At 34.6% G+C, this 20,146-nt stretch overlaps 1 protein-coding gene across 1 annotated transcript in view; it reads left to right on the forward strand.

Moving 5' to 3' along the window:
* Window positions 1–19,862, forward strand: part of LOC127444344 (receptor tyrosine-protein kinase erbB-4-like) — a 235,374-nt gene extending 215,512 nt beyond the window's left edge. The window contains exons 21-27 of the mRNA XM_051703647.1: window positions 6,933–7,088; window positions 7,371–7,446; window positions 8,801–8,947; window positions 11,230–11,327; window positions 11,444–11,614; window positions 13,339–13,642; window positions 15,799–19,862. Of these exons, the coding sequence (XP_051559607.1) occupies window positions 6,933–7,088; window positions 7,371–7,446; window positions 8,801–8,947; window positions 11,230–11,327; window positions 11,444–11,614; window positions 13,339–13,642; window positions 15,799–16,664 (1,818 nt within the window). The 3' untranslated portion in view covers window positions 16,665–19,862. The remainder of the gene's footprint in view (window positions 1–6,932; window positions 7,089–7,370; window positions 7,447–8,800; window positions 8,948–11,229; window positions 11,328–11,443; window positions 11,615–13,338; window positions 13,643–15,798) is intronic.
* The last annotated feature ends 284 nt before the right edge of the window (window positions 19,863–20,146 follow it).

A 20,146-nucleotide genomic window follows, 5' to 3' on the forward strand; every position in this document is an offset into this window, starting at 1 on the left:
GTGTCTTCCACTTGAGAGGGACACCCCCCGACTAGACCTGCCGGCCCAGTCGGATAATCCCCCTTCTTTTTTAGGGAGTGGAAAAAAATAAGGGGAAAAGAGGCCACGACTGGGTTAGCCTGTCTCTATCATTTGGGTAGTTGACTTGTCCCCAAAGGGCCGTTCGACACTCATAACTATGTTGGGGGAGGTTACGTGTTGGCCTGGTGCACTGGCTATGAGGCACACAGTGGTCTGCCCGCCACACACCGCCAGTTCACGTAACACATTTCAGCCAGTTGCGGCGTTTTGTATAGGGACCCTTAGTGTCATTACATCGATACAACGTCGAATGAGTGACAGATAGGGAACGTCCTGGTTACTTGCGTAACCTCCGTTCCCTGATGGAGGGAACGAGACATTGTGTCCCTCCTGCCACAACGCTGAACTACCCGCTGAAATGGCCGGACCATGTCTCGGCTCCTCAGCATAAAACCTGAATGAGTGATTGCATACCAGCTCCTTTTATACCTGTATTTCCGGGGGAGTGGCATGCATTTCATTGGCCTTTAATCAAAGACCAGAGGTGTCTCGGGCTCCCAAGAGTGACCCCTAGTGTCACTACATCGACACAACGTCTCGTTCCCTCCATCAGGGAACAGAGGTTACGCAAGTAACCAGGACGTTCATTCATTTTCAGATGCCACTTACTTTGATATTTATTATTTAATGCAATGAAAATTATACCTTTAAGTGTCAAAATACTGTTTGTTTTATAATATACTAATATACTGTACTGTTTATTGTACTGTTTGGGCTACTGTTCAGTACAATAACTATTTTTTCATTATGCTTTTCACTGAGAAAATGGCTAACACTATTCCTTTCTGTATCAGCACCATTATCATTTTATATAATGTTCAGTGAATCTGCACTCCTGTATGTGCAGTGAATCTGTATTTCGCAAAGCTTGGTTTACAGTTGTAAACAAACCACCCTTTGGAAACTCCTGTCATTTGTGATGTGACACATGAGGAACATTCCCAGTGCTGTGAACTCCCAGTTGGGGGTGGTGACATGGCTGATGAATATAAATTACTATGTATCTACAAAAAAAAAAAAAAAAAAAAATGCCCACAGAATGGTTTTCATAGTTTTTTTCCCTGTTGCACACTTTTAGTATATAGTGCAGAATCTATTTCAGTTGCTGTAGTATAAGCCTATTATTCATGCATGTTTAGATGATACACTAGCTCTTATTGCTGTCTTCGCTTGTGGGATTTACACTTGTTTGTTTGTGAATTATTGTAAATAAAAAACTCTAACAAAACAGATGCTCAATCAAGCACAATGGGTGTTTTCAAAGTTTTCTAAAAGTTTATGGCCAGCAGTTAATATCCTATAGAGCGCAACAGTAAACATTCCATTCATGTTTTCCATAACAAAATAGCTTTTTAACTTATAAACGTTCCAAGACCAAAATGAGTTCTGGAGTTTTTAAGCGATGCTATCTGTTTCTGTGTTTAAAATCTGTATTCCTGATGAAAAAATGCACTACCCGCAATTCTAACAAAAAAGATCAACAATCAGAGATGTCGCTGACTTGTGGCTTAACATTATGTAATTGCAAGAAATAGTTAAAATTGTGAAATATAAAGTCGTAATTATGACAAAATAAAGTTAATATTGCGAGAAATAAAGTAGAAATTGCAATACATTTTAAATTGTGAGATATAAATGTCACAATTGTGAGAAATAAAGTAGTAATTGCGACAAAATAAAGTTAATAATGCAAGAAATAAAGTCTCATTTGTGAGAAATACATTTGAAACTGCGAGAAGTTAAATGTGCAATTGTGAGAAGGAAATTCGCTATTGCAAAGTCGCAACTGTGCGTTACACACTTGTAATGTAGTTAAAGTTGCAATTGCGAAAACGTAGAAATTGTGAGGTATAAAATCACAATTGCAAAAATAAAGTTGCAATTTTGAGAAATAGTCGCAATTGTGAGAAATAAAGTTGAAAAATAAACATTTAAATAACTTTTAATAGACTTTATATCTTGCAGTTGTGACTTACATCATGCAATTGTGACTTTATATCTTCCAATTTCTACTTTATTTCTTGCAATTGTGACTTTATAACTCACAATTGCGAGACATTTTCATGTCCCATTTTCATGGTGACTGTGGCTTCTTTTACATTCAACACCTCTTCCTTTTTCCTAACTTTATTGTCAGCATTATTGTCTTCAGAATTCAACATACTACCCTATTTTTGTGTCTCTTCACTCTCTAATTAGTTCCAAAAAATCAAGTGTCTAATTCTTGTTATTTTCCTATCCAGAGGCGAGAATGTGTTGTAATAGGCCACAAAGGGACCCTTTTTCTTTCTGTTCCACGAAAACTTTAACTTTTATTAATGCACACATAAAAGCTGGTGCGTAAAAGAGCGAGATGAGATGTTCTATAAATGCCTGTGAATGCACCTCACGCCTGCATTAAGTCGCGCTCCCTGGATTGGGAAGCAGATGGCTTGTTATGCTAAATGCAGGCAGTGTTTTGATTGGGTTACTGCTTCTTTCATCTTGGCTTTTTCAAACACAGGACACAAAAGACTGCTCTTTACAGGATGTTTTATCTCTACGGTCTTCATTTTTTTTTAAAGTAAAGCTCAAGGTCTGAGGATGTACTGTAGCATGCTTAGGGCTTAGAACAGCAAGGGATGCTTTTTATTTTCTTGAAACTGCACTGAAAAGCTGTATAAATTCCCAATAATATTGCATAACTTTTTTAATGATCTAATCCTTATGATAATCTTTGTTGGATATCCTTATATTGAGCATTTTTAAATCTGATTGTATTTATTTAATAAAGTATGTTACCTTTACAATGGCAAAGCTGATTTATAACAATAGTCTAACCACTTATCAGGCAATATGAACTCAAAATTGACTCAGAAGTCAATACTGCCATACATTTATCATGTTTACGTACTACAGATGAGCTCTTTTATTTCAAAATATCAAGGAAATTAGATTTCGTCATTAAATGACCCATTTAATATTGTCACTTTCACTTTTATACAGTTATTCCATAAATAAATGCTTAAAATGGAGCACTTGGCTTTCCTTTGTCCCTATCCCCATTTCTTACCATTATTTCACCATTTTGGCATGAATAATATGAACATTCTGTCGTCACTTAATGCCAGTAAAACATATGCAACCCCATCATTATTGTGTCAACAGTAATGCAAGCCCAGCATCTCTCACAGGATAAATTTTACAACAGTATGCTAAGTGAGCAGCAGTTTTCCATAGTCTTACAATCCATTCATTTATTTTTATTAATCATTAAAAGAAAATGTATTCCCTAAGGCGCTTACTGCGCTTCCCATTGCCCATGACCATTGCTTTATCACTAAAGGATCAAGTATTTAATGTCTTACACGCTCCATGGATTTCTCATTCTTTTGAGGCAGACGCAGGATGAATAATACTTGGCTCAGGTATGCTGAGGTTTGTTGTAATCAACATTTCCATTGATTGATTGTCAAATCCCATAAGTAATCTATTTTAAATACACTAGGAATATTGTGTTGGCGCATCTCCATGCTGGCTATTAGAAAAGACATGGTGAACCCATGGCGGAGATGGATGCGCAAATTTGTAATTTCATGATATTCAATCTCAAGTAGCCACATAAATAAATAAATAATGGTGTTTACTTGTATTGATTTGGATGATTCATGTATTGTTGAATTTTGCTGTATTTGTTTAGAAAATGTGAGTATTTTTTAGTACATTTTAATTAATATGTACACTTAAAATTACATGTACTCTTGCATTAATAAATGTATTTACTAATTAATAACTACATATATCAGTGTATGCTCATTTAATACATCCATATTATGAATTAGTAAAGTATGTAAATATTAATTAATCATACAGGTTAACTATGTATACTTAAAATGAATGTGTACACTTACGTTTATTATTAAATTAAGAAATGTACATTACTAGATTTATAATAATTGTATATATTAATAATACACATTCACTAATATGTACAATTAATACATTTCATAAATTCATATATGTAATTATTTGTTCAAATATTAATACATAAATAAAACTAAGTGTAAAAGTTAATAATACAGGCTATGCACACTTAACATTAAGATATTATATTATATTGTAATTAATTAATTAATTAATGCATATATTAATGTATGCTTGTACATAGATATGATAAACAAGTAAGTAAATATGAATGAATTATACAGGTTAACTATGTACAATTTTCAAATAATATGCACACTTAAAGCATTCATAAGTTTAATTATTTTTACATTTTAAAAATTACATTACTTAAAACTGTTATGTAGAATTAATGAAGTGTGTATTGTATGTATGTTAATCAGTATATATTAATGCATGCAAATGAAATTAATCTGTAAAAGTTAACAATACAGGCAATGCACATTTAACAATAAGATGTACACTTAAAGCATTGATAAGCTTACCTATATTTTTAATTAAGTAAAGTAAATATTAAAACATGTGAAATTATTGTACTATGTTACTACACATTGATTAATATGTAATTAACATTATTATGTAAACAACACATTTTTTTATTAATAAATTAATGTGCACATAAAGTAAATTAATACATAAATGTATATACATATGAATTAATAATAAACATCAATTAATTTGTCTGCTTAACATGTAAGTAGTATGTGCACTCAAGACATATTTCTCTGTACTCCAAAACAACAGTTATTTTTAGTAAAATGTTCATTTTGAAAATATATTAAGAATATAGGCAACATAGGGGGCCTGTGTAGCTGAGCAAGTAAAGACGCTGACTACCACCCCTGGTACAAGTTCGAATCCAGGGCATTCTGAGTGACTCCAGCCAGGTCTCCTAAGCAACCAAATTGGCCCGGATGCTAGGGAGGGTAGAGTCACATGGGGTAACCTCCTCGTGGTCGCTATAATGTGGTTCTCGCTCTCGGTGGGGCACGTGGTGAGTTGTGCGTGGATGCCACGGAGAATAGCGTGAAGCCTTCACTCGCACTATGTCTCCACGGTAACGTGCTCAACAAGCCACGTGATAAAATGAGCGGATTGACGGTCTCAGATGCGGAGGCAACTGAGATTCGTCATCCGCCACCCGGATTGAGGCGAGTCACTACGCCACCACGAGGACTTCGGCATTCCACATTGGGAAAAAAAAAAGAAGAAAAAAAAAGAATACAGGCAACATTTAAAACTTGTCCAAGACAATCAGTTCCCTGATATTTTCAAGTCAAATAATTAGGTTTTACATTGTAATAAAAAAATAAATAAAAAAAATATAATAATAATAATACAAATGTTGCCAGCATAAAAGTTCTGCAGTACATTTAGTGTGTGTGTGTGTGTGTGTATGGAACGATGTGGTTGTAAAAGCATCTAGATGATGGATCGGTCCATGACTCTCTCTCTCAGTATGGGACGTCTGTTCCAGTGATTAATTCTCACATTTGTCTGTAATACTGAACAGGTTCAGGAAAAAATGTCTTTTAACAAAATCTGCTGGACTCAGCTTTTGCCTGCCTTGTTTTCACATATATTTCTGTTGCTGCTGCCTTACTGATTTTAAGCAACACTTAAGCAGGAAAATAGATAGCCTGAAAAGAAAGGTATATCATAGAGGAACATAATTTCCATTTCTCTCCATTGAAGACAGTTACTTATGTAAATGCGGCCTGGTGGTTGCTGTTGTGTTTTAATGAACGATTCATTATTAATACAAATATTTTATCAGGTCCAGTCTTTTAAATCCTTTTCATCCTTTTCATTTCTTTAATATGGTGCACATTTGAAATGTTTTTGTTGTTCCTTGGGGTGTCATTTTGGACTTTTCATTATTGTAAGATGTGAATAAAATGAAAGCAATTTTATGTCAGTGTGCCATTCAATCTTTTTTTTTTTTTTTTTTTTTTTTCCAGCAAAGGCAAGCTGCAAATAAAACACGACTTGCAGTATCATTCTGTTTAAATTTCTCAAGCATGTCAACTTCACAGCTTTAATGTTGTTAGTATACTGTATTTGTTTCTTTCAAAGTTGTGGTGATACAGCAAGGAAAGTTCTTTGGAAAGAACTGGAAAATATGCTCTGTCATACTAGATAAAACACAGGGCCAGGCATTAATCCCAAAAGAAAATTGCAATCTATAAGCAATAACTACAGAAACACTGTAAAACGTTTTAAGCCATTGTTATAACAACATCTTTGTATTTATTCATTTAGCTTGTTGCAATAATTTCAGTCATTCCTACTCAATCTTATGAGTATGTTTTAGTAAGTATTCTGTGCCAGTAACTAAATTTAAAGTGGTTTAAAATTTCGTCGGTAACTCTTAACAATAAGGTTCAATTCGTTAACATAAGCTAATACGTGATACATCATTGTTTATTGCAACTAACACTAAACTATTTTTCTTATTTTTTTATTTATTTATTTTTTTACAGCATTCCTTAATATTTCTTAATGTTATTTATCAAAATACTATTGTTTATTGTTTGTTCATTTTAGTTCATTTGCATTAACTAGTATAAAAGTACACAACTTTTAATGTATAAAATGTGTTAGTGTATGTAGAACTTAATATTAACCAAGATTAATAAAAGGTGTAAAAGGATTGTTCATTGCTAGTTCATGTTAATTACTGTTAACTGATATTAACAAATACAACCTTGTTGTGAATTATTAATGTTTGTTAATTAATCTTAAGCTTTCAATTTTAGTGTGTTATTTATTTATTTCTTTTTTTCACAGTGAATAACAATGAAGAATTATCTTAGGACCTCCACTCTTCCACTAACATCAACAGTAAAGTTCTGTTTTAATTGCTTTGGAGCTTTTAGAAAGGAAAACTCAGATATCTTCTATGGCAGGGTATGATGTATCTGGAGGAAAGGCGATTGGTGCACAGAGATCTGGCTGCCCGTAACGTCCTGGTGAAATCTCCAAACCATATTAAAATCACTGACTTTGGTCTTGCTCGATTGCTGGATGCTGATGAAAAGGAGTACAATTCAGATGGAGGCAAGGTCAGTGTTTAAACCTGAGACACAATTTTTCTGACAAAATCATAGATATTCAGATGTGAAAGGTTGGGATCCATTTAACTAATTTTTAAATGAATATGTATATAATATAGTGAGTTATCTTTATTAATCAGTGAGAATGAGAGTTACTTGATTGGATGAATTTCATATTTGAGTGCTGAATCATTTTCATAATGGAGTGCTCTTATTTTAGAATTGTATCAATGTATTTTAAATTATACATGGTTGCATAACTGGATTTCCATGTGCTTCTCTTTTATGCAGATGCCTATCAAGTGGATGGCCTTGGAGTGCATTCACTACAGGAAGTTCACACACCAGAGTGATGTATGGAGCTATGGTGAGTTATACTCTACTTTTTTAGGTTCTAATTTGTACTTTTATCCAATTAGTACTATAATACATGGTATTTTGCATGAACTTATTTGTAAATGTATACTAAACTAAACATTCAGCACAGGACTGTCTAATTATATCCATCCATCATCTACTGTATATATACACATACAGACATCCAGTATATATATATATATATATATATATATATATATATATATATATATATATATAAAACATCCTACATTGGTTTAAATTTGAATATAAAATTTAAAATGAGCCCTTTAAGCTCTGAGGGTGTTTTTAAAGATTTCCTGTTTCAGTGGCATACCCAAAATTAAAGGCTTATAACTCAACAAGGAGGGTCAAGTGTTTGGTATCATTGTAAAGAAAACTTTTCACATTTTTTAATTATATAGATTATGATACATTCTGAGAATCTCAGCCTAGGAAACTGCTGAAAAATCACATTAAAAATTGAGCCAAGAATTTACTTTTTTTTTTTTTTCTTATATATTATATATCTCTGGGTGTAAATAAGGTGGCTCAGAAAAACTGCTTTTGTTTTGTTCCTAATCGTGTCAACTGTATCTGAGAAAAATGTTGTGTTGGTACATTAAAGCAATCAAAAGTTATAGCATTACAAAAATTATTTATCATAGTGTCCAAAAACGTCTCCATGTGTCCAAAAGCCTCTCCAAACAAAAAAACAAACAAAAATAATAAATGTACATCAGAACTAATTACACATGCAAACACAACAATGACTAAAGGTATGCACAGAATGGAGACATGGTTTTAGTAATGAGATTTCACAGAATGAGTGCCTTTTGACTCAATGAGTCAGCATCGAGACTGTGTAATTTTCATGGCGCCATCTCCTGGTGGCCATATGTAACATTGTGCTTCGTGTGGATTATCTAATGATCTATGCATCTGATTACCTTGTGTGTGGGCTCGTTTGAAAGATTATCACCTCCTCTAAGTAAAGATAGTTTATGTTCCGTTTATCTTTTGTGAAGTTATAAGTGAAAACGCGGCATATAAGCAACACCAATATAACTTAGCTATTGCTCACTATATTTTTGTCTCTGAGTAATACAAATAGGCTGGTTGTAATCTACTCTTTGTGAGCTTTCCAACAACATATTATACATGGCTATTTGCTGAGTTTGATGTTTTTACTGATTGCAATAATATGTACAGTGCATTCTATTATAAATTATCAAAATGCATGCATTGTAAAGAAGATCTTCTAAGCTTTCAAATGATACCTATTTTGTGTTGGTCAAGAGTGTTGATGTAACACATCTATATAAAATGTACATGATATAATGTATTTATTAACTCTTATTCAGGGGTGACTATCTGGGAGCTGATGACGTTTGGTGGAAAGCCCTATGATGGGATTCCCACACGAGAAATTCCAGACATCTTAGAGAAGGGCGAGCGTTTGCCTCAGCCACATATCTGCACTATAGACGTCTACATGGTGATGGTGAAATGTGAGTGGAGTGGACGTGCAATGTACTCTACCTTGTTGATGCATTATGCAAGACCTAGTTGACGAGCAATTAGGAACATACTGTATATATACCCACAGAACAGATAAAAAACGTACTTTTGTGGTACCACGTTACAATGATGGTAATATATTGTAATCCTGTAATATTCTGAAATATACTATTGTACTGTATGATTACCATATTCATATACCTAAATATTCTAATATTATTTCAAGAATTCCATGGTATTTCAATCATGGTAGTGTCCAAAAACAAACAAACAAAAAATATTATCATGTACTGTATATATATTATGCTAATACCATGGTACTATTGTAATGGATGCTCACACTGATGGATATAGTGGTTTTCATCCCAGATTCTTACCGTGTTATCAAGACAGTATTATGGACTGTGGAAATAAGCAACTGGATGAATGGTTGGGTATTTTAGCTGGCTCAATCAAATAAACACAGAGAGATAAAAAGAGATACAGATTGAACCCATTAATTTTAATTACATTTTGACTGTTAGCTGTTGATTGTGATTCTACTCGCTGTGACATCTGTAACCCCACGGACAATGAAATGCAAAATATTGATGGAGATGAGACGTGATGTGATTCAGTGAGTAATTGCTGTTGATTTGGATAATGTGTTTGAGGGTGAGAAATGAAAGACAGTTAATTGGGAGGAAATAAGCAGCAGAATGCTGCAAGGTGAGGGCATGTTACTTCTTGTCAGAGATATATTAGGACTGTAACAAGTTCAGTAATTTGGGGAAATTTCTACACTGTAATAATGTCTGTAATTCTGATGGAAAAAGAATGTAAAAATGCTACCATAAGAAATAATAATAATAAAAACAAGTTAACTACTCTTGATGAACTTTACCTTAAACCCCACTGCATTTTTGGGCTATTTTTTTACACTCAAATTTAAAAGCTCACCATTCACACATACTGTGGACTAACTGCAAAAAATTGGTCTAATTTTTCCGAAATTCCGAAATTTCAAAAAGTTTTTTTTGTTGTTGTCTTTTTTTTTTTTTTTTTTGTCCTGATTTTGTAAACATATAATTCGGATTCTGTTAACTCTACCTCAAATTGAAAAGTCTTATTCCATTCCCCTAGATGGGAGCAAGTACTCTAAAAAAAATTTTTTTCTCTATCACATTCCATCATAATATACAGATCTGAAATGTAGGTGGCGCTCTAACAAAATGTATTCCTCAAAGATGTGCTCGTCCATAGACATTCAGTCTAATTTTCAGTTAATGCACCACCCTCGGTATTTCATCGAATATCTTGGCTTCTGAGTGGACTAGAAACTCAAGCTAAATGTCATTAGTAAGCTTAGAATAAAATGTTATCATCAATAGTTGAAAATATTTTCTGATGATTTGTTTAGCATGCTTTTCCTGCTGGACTGCATAAATTGTTCTGGGCATCTAAGATATAACATTGGATTATTCAGCTAAGCAAGCTCACAGACAAGTACAAAATGGCTATTTTTTTTTTAGAAAACTGCCTAAGGTAAAAAGCAGATATAAAGTTTTTAGGTATTTGTGGCTTACAGCAGCAGTGATTGGTGCATAAAAGAGATGTTTATATTTGATGACTTACAGAAATCATATTTCACTTTGTGATTATTTTGAAAATCTTTCGAACTGTGGTATTAGGACAACAAAATAAAGTATACAGTCCTATTTCTGAGAATGAGAGCTTTCACTTGATATATTACTTGTCTATTTAGGTGCTATGTGAAAAACTTTTATTTTCATATAAATATTTCTACCCCGTTACCTCTAGGGGGCGCTAATTTGCTATGTGAATTATCTGAGGCCTTATATTGTTGTTTTATATAGCATGAATGCAGAAGTGATGATTATCTCTGAAAAGTTCAACATCTAAGCTTTCAGATGATACTTCATATGCCTGATTTATGTATAAGCGTAAACTTTTTATCACATTATAGCTGCAATCTTTGGACCTGCCAGCAGGTTTATAGAGTTCAACGATTAAGTCATCATGTGGCCTTCTGTAGTTACTATATTTTAAATGTTGTACTACATTTACAACCTTTGTAATCAACAAATCTGTAACTATTTTTATACTACAAAACATTGCAAGCCTGAAAAGCCACTGGACTACAATTTATATAACATTAGTTGTAAACTGTTTTTGTGCAATCTACATAGTGACCTAGTATAAAATGTTACTTAAATACAGCATAAAATTATGTGTATTTAGTAACTGGCATTTATTACTGTCTCACTTCCAGGCTGGATGATTGATGCTGATAGTCGTCCTAGATTTAAAGAACTCGCTGCAGAGTTCAGCCGAATGGCAAGAGACCCTCAGAGATACCTCGTCATACAGGTGAGAATACTGTTATTTTTGTATTACTTCTCACCTTGAAAATCAATACTTTTGTTCTACACCACCCATTAAACTCAAGGTGATTGCAAAGAGTTATGGTGTCATTTTTGTCTCAGGGGGATGATCGCATGATGCTGCCCAGCCCCCACCACAGCAAGTTCTTCCAGAGTCTTCTAGATGAGGAGGAGCTGGATGACCTTATGGATGCTGAGGAGTACCTGGTTCCTCAGACCTTGAATATCACTACCTCTTCTTACACATCAAGACCACAGATGGATACCAGTAGAGTAAGTTTTTCTTTTTCTCTTTTAAAGTCAACATGAAATCAAAACTGACCATATTTACTTGCTTAATACATGTTCCTGGTCTTATTGTGCACGATTTATGGGTGCGTGTTATTTCATGGAGAGGTTCCCCTCATGGGGGCTGCCATGTTAGGATCACATGACCAGCCGAATACTACTCGCTTGATCTCAGTAACCGCCCTGTTATTGGATACTTTCACTTAAGGATTTAATTAATCATGGCTGGCTGTGAATAGTGAATTTCTACAATGACATCAGTAACTGAAAACTATTGCATTTAAATGATGCTGCATCTATGCCATTAGGTGTCAGTGTCAGTCCAAGACAACGTCAACAAAAACTTACTGAGTGCACCTTTAAGTTTTAAATCATCCATCAATGTTCTTAAAATTAATAAATAACGTAACATTTTTGGGGTAGTGGAGCCTTTGGTTTTAGCTGGAGAAGGGTGGGCATCCCTAGCTTGTTCCTCCCAAGGTTTTTTTCTTATCTATATACCCTCATAAGAGTTTTTCTATTTTCTGTAAAGCTGCTTTGAAACAACATGATTTGTAATAACACATTATACAAATAAAAATGAATTAATTGGATTGAACTGGATCAAAGCCACTTGCAAGTGGACACTGATACCCGAGTGTGACTGCTGTGTGCATTTTACATTTCTCTGCTGATCTGTATAAATCCCAGGAGATCAGCAGTTACAGAAATACTCAAACCAGCCCATCTGGCACCAACAATCATGCCATGGTCCAAATCACATTTTTCCCCCATTCTGATGGTTGATGTGAACATTAACTGAAGCTCCTGACCCGTTTATGATGATTTTATGCACTGCACTGCTGCCACACGATTGTCTGATTAGATAATCGCATTGATGGTTGTTGGTGACAGATGGGCTGATTTGAGTATTTCTGTAACTGCTGATCTCCTGGGATTTTCACACACAACATTCTCTAAAATTTACTCTGAATGGTGCCAAAAATAAAAAAGAGAGTTATGTGGATGGAAATGCCTTGTTGATGAGAGAGGTCAACAGAGAATGGCCAGACTGGTCCGAACTGACAAAGTCTACGGTAATTCAGATAACCGCTATGTACAATCGTGGTGAGAAGAATAGTATATATATATATTTATATTTATATATATTTAAGCAATATCTCACGAGCAAGAGTGCGATATGGCCCTACATCAGCACTGCTGTGATTCGGCCGCAGGCCGAGTGTCGTAGGTAATCAAATATTTAAAATGGCATATCGAAAGAATCTAGAGACTCTAATATTTTGACTCAAACAGGTTTCAATATAAAAATGTAATTAGGTTTCTTACCAGATTTAATTTTGTTGACGTTTCTCCCAAAGACAAACTCCACTGTGATTGGCGCCATGTTGTTTGGTCATTCAAAAGTTCAATGCTTTACTGACACGTCAGAGTCTCCTGCACTGAGATCCATCAGTTTAAATGAAATTAAATTGTGCGTTGCATATAGTGAAGCCAAAATACAATGTCCATGCATGTGTACGTGAGGTCAGGAATTTATTTTTATTTTTTTTTTCTAGGAGAAACGTCCTTAAAAATGTAAATCCCAACCCATTTCTTTGTTATTCCACTGCATCATTGTTGTAATAACAATTTAGACACTTAAATAATTGCATTAGGAAAGGCATGAAGGCTGATCCATCCCACCTTTATTTTTTCTACCCATATAGACTCAACTGCGGTGTTGTGATACAGTTTTTTGCCCAGAAGATGGGATGGGAGCCTGTTCCAGTGACACTGCTGGTTCAGCGAGTGGCGTCTTTGTTCCAGTAAACACAGAAGGGGCAGGTCTGGACGCTCTGGAAGAGCAACACTGTAATGGAAGCTTGAAGAAACAGCATGTGTCTGTCTCAAGGGAGGATTCTGATGGCCAGCGCTACAGTGCAGATCCCACTGTCTTTCTTGGAGAAAGGGGGCCCAAAGCCAACCTCGATGAAGATGGCTACATGAGTCCCATGAATAAATCATCCTCAGGTAAATAAATAACACAATATAAAATGGTGCATGTGTATACAGTAAAAGTATATATGAGTGTGTTTCAGTAACTAAGTTACTCTACGTACTTCATTACATTTATCAGTAGCATGGCAATACTGCACTACAAAAGCAAAATTCAAAAAACTATTCACCAATTTGAGTCCCTGTGCAGGATAAAAAAATAAAATAATAATAATAATAATAATAATAATAATAATAATATATATATATATATATATATATATATATATATATATATATATATATATATATATATATATATATTATTATTATTATTATTTATTTTATAGCAAAATATTTAGTTAAATTCTGCTGTTCATTAGGCCTACTATGTTTTTGACTCAAATAAATAAAGGTAATATATACAGTAAATTAGTAAACAGTACAGTAAATACAGTATTTTTTGTATTTATTTAGTGTAAATGTATGTTTCATTTTAGTATTGACTTAAGTACGTACTGCTACTTTTGACATTCCTAATCTTTACAATTCATCTTTCTCTAGTTTACTGTAAATCCCTTCTGCAAATCATTTATTACACATGCTCTCTGGCTGACTGACTGATAATATTACAGTCTCTCCTTTTCCACTTTAGATAGTTTAAAACAAAGGAGTGTCTGGAGTAAAACATTAATTTAATGTGGTGGGTTGAGTAGGATGATAAATCAATAGATTCTGAGTTCCTCCATTACAAATCTTGGCAGCAGTTATGAGTCTCATCCTTCACCTCAGAGACCTCAAAGCAAAAAGTGCCAATGAATTGTGGGTGGTGAGCTACAAGTTTTAACATTTGATCTGAGTGCTCACTGTTCTTTGATCATGTTTTATGATCCAGTATCAGTGTTAGGGAAGATAATTTGAAACTGAAGCTTACAAAGCTACAGGCTGCTTGTAATTTAAAGTAGTTAGATTAAAAATAATTCTTTTGAAAGTGTATTAGACTACGCTATTTACTTACAACTGTTTTTAACTTTGAAACTGAAGCTACTTTAAAACCTTAGCTCGCCATGCTACAAGCTACTTGTCATTTAAAGTAGTTAAAAACAGTCAAACTACCCTTTAAAAATTTTTGTTAGTGATGTTACATTTTACTAACAGACAAAAAATGTAAAGTGTTCTAAGTTTGCAGCTCTTCATCGGTAGTGGTGAACCAGCAGCAAACCTTTGGCAACAAAGGACAATTTGCCACAGGTTTGCCGCAAAGCTCATTCGCATGTGAAATGATCAGTGGCAAATTTGCCGTGAACTCTCGATTTTTGTAAGGGTGAAGCTACAAAATGGTAGCCTGCCAAGATACAAGCTACTTGTCATTTAGATAAAAACAGTAAAACTACCCTTCTAAAAAAGGAAGTTTGATATGATACAATTTGCAAACAGACAATTGCTAATTTTGAAACTTAGGCTAGTTTGAAACTTTAGCTTGCCAAGCTACAAGATAATTCTTATTGAATGTAGTTAATAAAATAAATAAAAAAAAAGTCAAGCTACCCTTTAAAAAAAAAGGAATTAGCTTATATTCATAAAACTAAATTAATCAAAATACCCTTTTAATAACTGAATACAATCATGATATAACACTGTACAATTTAACTTTTCCCCCCTGACAGTGCAACATGATACAATTGTTCATTACATTTTTTTAAGAAAAATTAAAGGCAAAGCTGTCATACATGATGTGAAGCTGAGGATGAGGGAGGATGTTAAGTGCAGATTGTATCCATGCAATGGAAAGCAGCTAAGACAAATACATAAATGCAGGACTTGTATTGTATTGGCAGAGGTCATCATGATCAGCTGAGCGTCAGCTGATTGCAAGCTTCACTAACGTGACCTACCTGAACAAACGCTACGCTTGATATTACCTTTTGTCACGCTACACCATTACTTTTTGGAATAAATAGCTTGTTACCTGAAAAGCTACACTACCTTAAAAACAGGCGAGTTACTGTCATGCCTCTGAAAATGTAATTAAGATAGTTGCACCGCTACTTTTAGTTTACTTTTAGTTTTAGTTTCTCCCCAACACTGTGTAGTGTAGATACTATATACAGTATATTGCATTTCTAGGTAAAAGTAATCATTCAAAATATTTAGGTCAACCACACAATTTTCTAATTTCTCTGTGTCTGCAGACCATCTTAGTCCTGTTGAGGAGAATCCTTTTGTAACTCTACGGAAAAATAGAAATATTAATGCGCTGGACAACCCGGGTTACCACAGCACCCCCAATAGGAAACCCAAGGTTGAGGATGAGTACATCAATGAACCCCTTTACCTCAACACATACAATAACACCAGTGGGACGAACCAGGAGATTCTGAGGAAAAATGGAGCTTCCATCCCACTGCAGATGACAACAGCAGCCAACACTACAAGCAGCCACGTTATCCTCACCACTCACACCGGGAAAGCCCATCACCACGGCCAGGGAACACACGTCCATTTCGCTGTTCCACCTGTTCAGCCTCCTCCAACAAGATCATTGAGCCAAAATGGCCAGCATTTCCAGTCTCCACTTGGTGTTGAAGCCAATTCCTCGAGCAAGTCTGCCAATTCTTCCCTATTAACACAAATCTCCCTCGTCAGCCAACAGATCCAACCATGTCTGGCAAGTCAGCCTGGTTGTGCAACCCAACCCAACTTAACCCAAGTGGCAAAGTCTGCAGTCATCAGTAAGTGTACCTCTGACCTTCCGGGCCAGCTTATTTATCCAGGTAACATGCTTCAAGCAGGTAATACTGGGACAATAATGGTCGACAGGAAATTGAAGCAGAATTTTGATAATCCTGACTACTGGCAGCACAGTCTACCCCCCAAGGTGACCCAACCAAACACTCAAGATCCTTCACAAGGCTCCAAAAGCAAACATCTCTACAGGCACAGTATCCGAAGTCGAATTGCTATAGCTGAAAACCCAGAGTATCTTTCCGAGTTTAACAAGAGACCAGGAACTGTCCTTCCACCCCCACCATATCGGCACAGGAATACAGTAGTGTAACACTGCAGTCTCCACTTTCTAGAGTCCCAGATTCCTCAACCAGCACCTATACCGACAGATTCTTAAAGGAATAGTTCAAACAAAAATGAAAGTTCTGTGATTATTTACTCACCTTTTCATTTGTCTCTGAACCCGTATGACTTTCTTTCTTCCGTGGATCACAAAATGTTGATTTTTAAAAAGTCTTCAAAGGATTTATTTGCTATTTAATGAAAATGAATAGTGACTCCGGTCTGTTAAGCTCAAAAAAGGACAAAACGAACACCAGAAAACCACACTAACAATAATCTATATGACTCATGCACTGTATTCCAAGTCTTCTGAAGCCATACGATCACTTTATGTGATGAACAAAGCGAAATGTAAAGCCTTATTCGCTCTCAAATCAAATAATTAATAAAGCGCTGAAATCAAATATGGAGGCTACATCGATAATATTAAACGTCATCTGTTCTTGAGACACGACATCATGACACTTGGTCACGATATGCAATGAGAAGCAATAGGTTTGATGTTTTGGATGTAGCCACTGTATTCGATTAAAAAAAGAGTTTATTAATGACTTGATTTGAGAGTGAACAACGTCATAAATTCGCAGACTTGAGTGAAATTTAAGATGACATTTATTTGATGAATAGAACACAGAAATGAATTGTCTCTCTTTGGCGTAAGCCCTGTCTGGCGGTCCAAAGAAGTTGTACTCAGAACCGTCATATCCTGCCGGAGATAGGAGGCAGGGGCGAGGAGCCTAATTCCGTGCAGGACGGGACTCAACTGGTGGTGGTGGGGTGGTGGAGGTTACCGTGTTAGCACACTGAAACAGCAATGTGGTAGATTGTGAACAGACTTATAAAGCAATGGCTTACGTGTGATTGGCTAGGAGTTACTTAGCTAATGGTGCGATGATGTACAGCTGCTAGTCTTTCTGCTAGAACTACGCTGCACTTACATTTCTGTTCATCACACAAAGTGATCATTTGTCATTGGAAGACTTGGAATATAGTCTTTGATTACTGTAAATGTGGTTTTATGGAGTTTTTGTCTTCTTTGTTTAGCTTGACAGACTGGAATCAATATTTACTTTATATGTCAAATAAACAATGTGAGGACTATTTAAAAAAAAATAAAAATGTTCTACTGTAGAAAGTAAGTCACTGGAGCAACATTAGGGTGAACTGTCATTTTTGGGTGAACTATTCCTTTACTCTTCTTTCATATTGTACATTAAAATGGAATTACTAAAAAACAGAAAAACATTCAACTTTTTTTTTTGTTTGTTTGTTTTTTGTTTTTTTTTTGCCAGAGGAATTTGAGACAGAGATATATGAGGATGTTGGACTTTAAAGGAAATACTGATCAACCAAAGTGCCTCTAAACTATTCCAAAACTATTCCACTTTTCTATTCTAATAATCAGAATGTAACCCAATGTAACTAATTGATTCTCCTACAACTTGGAAGTGAAATGAGACACGGTCCAACTTGACAAAAAAGAAGAGTACTTCCTCTTGAGATTTTAGATGCTGGAAATGGAAAGTTTATTTCTAGTGTCATACAGTACGTTTATACCAAGATAAAAAAAAATTAAAAAAAAAGCTAACATGCTGTATGTCGACAGAGCGACTTTTCACTAGTAAATTGTCTTTTTGACCATTTTTCATCCATCCTGGATTGTTGCTGTTCGTATGTTGTTGGTTATGTTACTTGAGGCGAACAACACTGCTATTGTTCTCTCCTGTTTTTGCCTCATTAACTCTTAAAGCAAATGGTGGACACAGCTACATTATAGATCTAGTAGCCTACAGAGCCTACAAGAACATAAGGGTAACTCTTGGATGTGAATCAGACAATGACATGGATTGTCTTGTAAAGTGGTGTAAATGGTGCATTCATCCAGTTATCATGAATTTCTTAATGGACTAACAATGTTTGGATACTATTTATTTTCTTTCCTGTTGTATTTCGTCATGTTTTTTTTTTTTTTTTTTTTTTTTTTTTTATCGTACCAGTTTCCTCCAGTTTTGCTCTCAAAAATAGGAACTATTAACAAATCTGATTCAGACGGAGGACATGGTGTGGCCATACCACAGTCCTTCAAGTGCAGACAGGAAATAAGTGCCTTCCTCAATGGCACAAAAGGTTGGTGGAAGTGCCATGAGAGAGCTATGAACTGGAATTTGAACAGCTGTATATACATGTATGTGCAACAAATTTGAATGTCCACTACTGAGCCACTTATGTGCAAATAGACTCACCCAGGACTGAGAACTATGTATTGAAGAAATAAAAAATAATAAAAAAAATAAAAAAAAATAAAAATAAAAAAAATGTTGTATTAAAAAGTAATGAATTTGATAATGAATATTAAATATTAATTTAACCACAAAACATATTATGGAAGGCAATATTACAGATTATTTAAACTCAACAAGGGCACAAAACAAACTAAAATAAACTACTGATCTCCAATGGAGAATTTTTCATTGTACTTTGACAGAAAATACTTTTGTCTGAAATATATAAATGCTCTCAATGAGAGTGTGACTGTGTTGTGGCCTGGGAGACATTGTTCATATGTTTTGTAGACTGTAATATACTTCCGCCAAAGTGTCATAGCGAAGAGTTTGTGACAAATGTGTGCAAATCTGGTCCTAAATGTACCATGCTAATATTATGAAAAATGTATTTGCTTTTGACTGAACAGCCATCGGAGATGTAGCTAGATTTCTTTTCTTTTTTTTTTTCTTTTTTATTGCCTTGTACTTTGATTTGTTTTGGGACTATTCCAAAATATGCATCTCATCCTTGTTGTAATTCTGTTTGATGGAATGACACAATAAAAGTCTTGTTTGAAACCAACAAATGGTTCCTAAATTTCCAAATAGTCTGACACAGTCTATGAGAACCTTTTGTTCTTGCAAGTACCACCTTGTTTGCCACTCTATTCAGGTGTAATTGACTTATTGGTTTACTTATCAGTACTTCCCCTTTCAAAAATGGACTGTGGCGGTACCATGGTATAGTGAATAGTATTAGATGGTACTTTGAAACATAGCATGGTGCTGAATGATTGCTAATATTTATGTATGAAACACTTCAAAAGCCTCAATAACAATGAGTTATTTAACCTTCTGATTCTGTTTGGTCATTTTTGGCCGAAATAAATGTTTCCGATGTAATAAAAATGGTTTCGTTTATTGGAGCACATTTTTTTTATTATTATTTATTTATTTTTTATTGATTTGATAAGCATAAGTGGTCTGAAAAAAACAAACAAAACACACACACACACACACACACACACACACACACACATACACACACACACTTAAACACACACATACACAAATGAACTGGTGACACTATAACTATATAATATTTTTTTTTTTTTTTTTTATCAAAATCTATAATCTATATATCAGTGGTAAGACCATAACACACACACATATAAATAAATGGGTGAGACTAACACACCCAAAAGGA

This window comes from Myxocyprinus asiaticus, chromosome 7 (assembly GCF_019703515.2).
Source record: "Myxocyprinus asiaticus isolate MX2 ecotype Aquarium Trade chromosome 7, UBuf_Myxa_2, whole genome shotgun sequence".
NCBI classification, from domain to species: domain Eukaryota; kingdom Metazoa; phylum Chordata; class Actinopteri; order Cypriniformes; family Catostomidae; genus Myxocyprinus; species Myxocyprinus asiaticus.